Source organism: Austrofundulus limnaeus, unplaced genomic scaffold (assembly GCF_001266775.1).
Source record: "Austrofundulus limnaeus strain Quisiro unplaced genomic scaffold, Austrofundulus_limnaeus-1.0 Scaffold86, whole genome shotgun sequence".
NCBI classification, from domain to species: domain Eukaryota; kingdom Metazoa; phylum Chordata; class Actinopteri; order Cyprinodontiformes; family Rivulidae; genus Austrofundulus; species Austrofundulus limnaeus.
Window position 1 is genome coordinate 421,441 of NW_013952488.1, and position 4,966 is coordinate 426,406.

At 35.1% G+C, this 4,966-nt stretch overlaps 1 protein-coding gene across 1 annotated transcript in view; it reads right to left on the bottom strand.

Annotated features, from left to right (window-relative positions):
• The window catches only part of akap7 (A-kinase anchoring protein 7), a gene marked incomplete at its 5' end in the record, with an annotated part of 59,717 nt that extends 59,277 nt beyond the window's left edge, over positions 1-440 (bottom strand). The window contains 1 exon segment of the mRNA XM_014011910.1: positions 249-440. Coding sequence (XP_013867364.1) covers positions 249-440 — 192 coding nt within the window.
• Between the last annotated feature and the right edge of the window lie 4,526 nt (positions 441-4,966).

A 4,966-nucleotide genomic window follows, 5' to 3' on the forward strand; every position in this document is an offset into this window, starting at 1 on the left:
AAATTCCAGTGAAATATATTTATGTTTGTGGTTGTAATGTGACAAAATATGGAAAAGTTCAAGGGGTATGAATACTTTTGCAAACCACTGTATGTAACAGCGGGCAAAAGTACTTTAAGGGGCACTGTAACAACAATCCTGCTTATTTATCATATTAACATGAAACATTATCAGAGTTCTACCCACCCCCACAAAAAAGTTACTAAAAGATAAAAAAAAAACTCATTCTTATCTGAGGTACTACTTACAAGAAGCTATAGCGACTCCAGAATCTGAGATGCCTTCATGGACCTCCACTGTGACTGGATCATTCTGGCCCATGATAACCTCCTCTATAAACAAATTTTCACCCACACAACCCTCCTCCTCTTCRTCATCTTCATCATCTAAGGCAGCTGCATCGGCCTCTGGTCCACAGGACATGAAGGCTGGCTGCATCACTGTTGGCACACAGAGACAGGGTTGTGCTGTCACCTGAAACAGYCAATGTGTTTATAATTACATCAWGKTTTTCTTTCTATTTAAACTGACTGAACTTCTTTTCACTTTCCTTTTCTTACCTGAAGTCTGAACCTTTGTGCAAGTGGTTTAAAGGCTCTGATTTKATCACAATTCTTGGTATGAGATGCAAAATAAAGCTTCYGAACTGACAGTGCATTAACGACATGAAGTCTTTGTAAACAAGCCCTTTTTAAACAACACAATTTAAGGCTTATGTGACCAAAAATCATAATTCATCATCGGAATTTTATAAGCAAATTAAAGTTGCTCAGCCTGACGGGAACACTAATAAAACACAACCATAACTACAGCAAACTAATTCCACTAAAACATTACAAATGAATAAGCTGGACATTCACAAACAAGAATCTAAAAGTTATTGATTTTGCTTCCCTAAGCTAACACCTGTTGACTTGATTCAAACTGCCAAGATGGAAACGTGTTGTTTCTACACGGAACGGCTAAACCGAGTTGTGCTACTCAGAATATTTTACAAATCCTTTCTTTTTTTAGCTTATAATTATGTTGTTGGTCTAAAATGCAATTCGGCTGCGGTCTTTAATAGAAACTGTCCAGTTTAAAAGGGAAAAATATCAACGTTTGGGAACTCATGCTAGCTAGTTTGCACCGACCGGATACGGCTATTTGTAAACACTTCCGAACGTCCGGTTTGGTTTTTCAAAATAAGACGTAGCTTTCATTCTTCATAATAAATATTCAGTTTCAGAATATGAACTAGTTACTGTCAGTGCCACATTGCACTAATTTGTGACTTTGACCGCATTAAACAGAACAAGCACATTTCTGGAGTAAGTAATGATGAAGTCAGTGGTATTTTAATTAAAGCCAGACTTTATTTTGAAACCATCAAGATATCACAAGAAAATATAAAAAGAGGTTAATTATGTCAGCCTTTTAAAAAATATGTGTACTGGAGATCTTGTATTGAGTTAAATATTGTGCTCTTCAACATCTAGTGTCACTGCCAACTGCAGTATGTGAACTGAACACCAACAAAATGTGTTTATTTTAGACATATTTGAAGTAGTCCAGAATGTACGAACTTGGCACTCATTAGACTTTTTCAATTGTCAAAAACAAAACACAAAAACATTATATAGATAACTATATTTTTCTGTATGTTGTGGAGCACAGCAAAGAATGGTGTGACAAAATGAATCTGATCACAAACTTTATTAATCATTTGAAGAAAGACACAAATTCTGGCAATGTTTTTAGTTTTTACGTTGTAGAAATTATTTTTTCCATTTATTCATTTTCATACCACCTTCACCACAATCAGCATCATCAAAGGAAAACCAGATTGTCATTCTAAAGAAATCTTGACCACCTCTGCGAGGAAAAAGAAAAGATGCAGTGAACACCTCTTGGTTCAGGTTAGAAACCATGGGTGTGTTTATGACGGTGTTAAACTTTGCTAACGCTCTTTGCTTTATTTACCAAGGTGATTCAGTAAATAGTTTCGAATTGCAGAGATGGCATCTTCATTTTCTTTGCAGGGAATTAATCCACTGAATTTCTCGTGGTAGAAAACATTTTGATAGTCAATGTCTTTGTCAGAGCCACTGTCCCAGGTTTTACAAGATGGAACATGTTTTGCCTCATGAGAATGGTGCATCATAACCACAATGACAGGTCCAGAACCTGTGGCACACACACAAAAAATAAAAAAATAAAAATAAGTAAACAGAAAACTGAAGGAGACAGAGCTGCCCAACTTTTCAGAATAAAAGACCAGACGAGCTCTTGGTCTCTCCTTTAACTTCTTTCATGGCTGCCTCAACATCTGTTCCGACACGAGAAACGACTGGACAGAAGACAAACGTGACGTGGCAATCCTTACTGGCTGGGTACTTGTCCATATTTACCAAGTTCAACTGCTGAGTGCTACCCTGTATTCGATCCAGTATCTGAAGATGTGCGTCAAATGTTTTACCGCTGATCACCATCTTGTAATTCACTGTTATTATGACAAAAGTTTCAGACAGAGAATTGCAACTTAACAGCATAAAGGAATACATTGACTAATAAACTACAATCAGTAGTTTAGAATGATAAACAGCATGTATTTTTAGCAGTTCTGCAGAAACCTCATMATCTTTCCAAAGGCTAATAAAAACTGAAAAGTGAAATAAGTTTGAGCAGAAATGTGCCCACTTTTGATAAGTTTTAAATTTGATTCAAATCCAAAAGACAGAAAATACCACAGATTAAATGTTTTAAATAAATAAATGTCCAAAAGTTTTTCAGTAATGATCAAAGACTAATAACGTAGCTGCAGTTTAAAACATGTAAACATTATGTTCAAGAATTAAAATGTTATTTCACTTTGACAGTAAAAAGTGACATTTTACCTTGACGTCTTTGTGGAGTTGTATCAAAACGGCTCAAACAGTGTCTGCCAGTGTCCTGTGTCACTAAGTTATCATATGAAACAGCAATAAAAAATTCATAAACCCGACTTTTATAGAATTTAGATCTGTTTTAAAATAGACTAATTTCAGGTACAGATTATTTCTAAAAGTGAATACATACATTTATATAAATTCTGCATTTTATGTTGGCTTTTATCAGCATGAGACAAGTCTGTCAAATAAAAATAGTGAGAAGTGTTCCATAAACCAAACTACAAAAAAATGTATGTTGCATTTTTAACAGATCAATAAACGTTATAGATTACTTTAAAACTGAATAAAACTCTCAATGGAAAAGTTACCTTCAACAGTAGTGTTTTCTGTTCGACCAAAACCAAAAATGGATAAAAGGCGAGTACCTGTGCTCACTGATGCTAAAAAAGAACGAGTCAGAAAACAGAAAGAAGTATGTCTTAAACCCAACTATGTGAACTGTAAGACCAGAGTGAGTTACAAATTAATTCAAAAGTAAAAAAAAATTCTTTGAAAAACAGTGGTACAATTAGATTAACAGAGGTGTAATATGTTTATTAATATGTAGTAATATGTTACCAGGGGTTTCCCAGTCATCTGTTGCAGACCCTACGAGGCAAGATGGCAAAATGAACAAAAAATTTCAAAGAAACAAAACAGTAAAACATCTGCAAAATGGAAATCAAGCTAAAAAGCTTGAACAATTGGATACTTACGACCAAAAAAACACAAAACATGGTAATTATTCTAAATTCAAGATTCATAGTTTTTTGCAAGCTTCCTCAGCAAAGCACAGGACTTTGTTCGTGTGATAAAATGAGTTGGTGCATTTGCTTAAATTAAATAAATATAAGGAACTAGTAGTTGACACATCAAGTTTCAAGATGATTTTCTTGTTTTGTTTCTTATCAAGTTACACTGATTTCACGTAATGAAGAAAATTTTACTGTTTAAAAAAGGATGAAGAAAAAATAAACTTGTGAAAGTGTTTTACCACTGCTAGCTGCTCCACTGATGTTTGGTTTCTGCATGTAAGTGTGTCCACTACCAAAAGAACCTGAAAGGGAAAATACTAAAAGGTAACTTTTACATTTACTAACAAATTAATAACCATTAACTAATACCGTACATTTCAAATAAACTACACAAAAGGTTTCCTACACTCCAATTAATTATGCTGGTAAAAATTTTATATTGACCTTGTCCTTGTTGCTCCGATCCATCTTTGCTGAGGTTCTCCAAAAGGTCAACATGAGCATCGAGGAAACTCTGCACGTTGTTCAGCTGAGTCTTCATGTCCTTCAGGATGTGGAGGTAGTCAACCAAGACTCCATGGCTGGTTAGAGCAGCTGGATACAAAGTGAAAGGTTTTCTACTAGTTACAAAATATTTGTAGGAGTTTTGTTTTTAAATACAATATTTGAGAATAGCTACTCTACCTCTAAAAGCCTCTTGTGGGATGAAAGCCTGAAGATCTGTCAGAAGTTTTTGAATTGGTTTCTGTGTAAAAAAAACAAAACAAAAACATATTGACCAAGATAAAAATGTAGGTACTTGTAGGTTTAATKGCCTCTATATATATAAACACCTGCTTGTGTATTGTTTCAAAGATGTCCCTCCTCAGTTTCAGCTTCTCAGGTCCAGGAAACAGTTCATGCAGGTCTTCTCGGGTCAGAGTCTGGATCTCTGAATCATTGCAGAATTTTGCTTCTGAAAGGATAGTTGTGTTCATGAATGAATAATATGTTTATACTGTTAAACAACAAAGAGAACAGACCTGATTCCAGAGGAAAGAAAGCTAAATACTCAAATATATAATTCTCACTCCACAACAGCTTCTGTAGTTTTACTACATACTGAGGCCAAGTAATGGTGAACATAGACTTGAATGAATATACATCACTCGATTGAGCCCCGCCCATACCGTCCACTGGTAGCGTCTGTGACAGCATGGAGGAGCAAAAATGGCGTCCAAAAAGGGCAACAGCTTACAGCCGCCATAGAAACTAATAGGGGTGTATGAAAATATCGATACACTGAAATATCGCGATATTTCA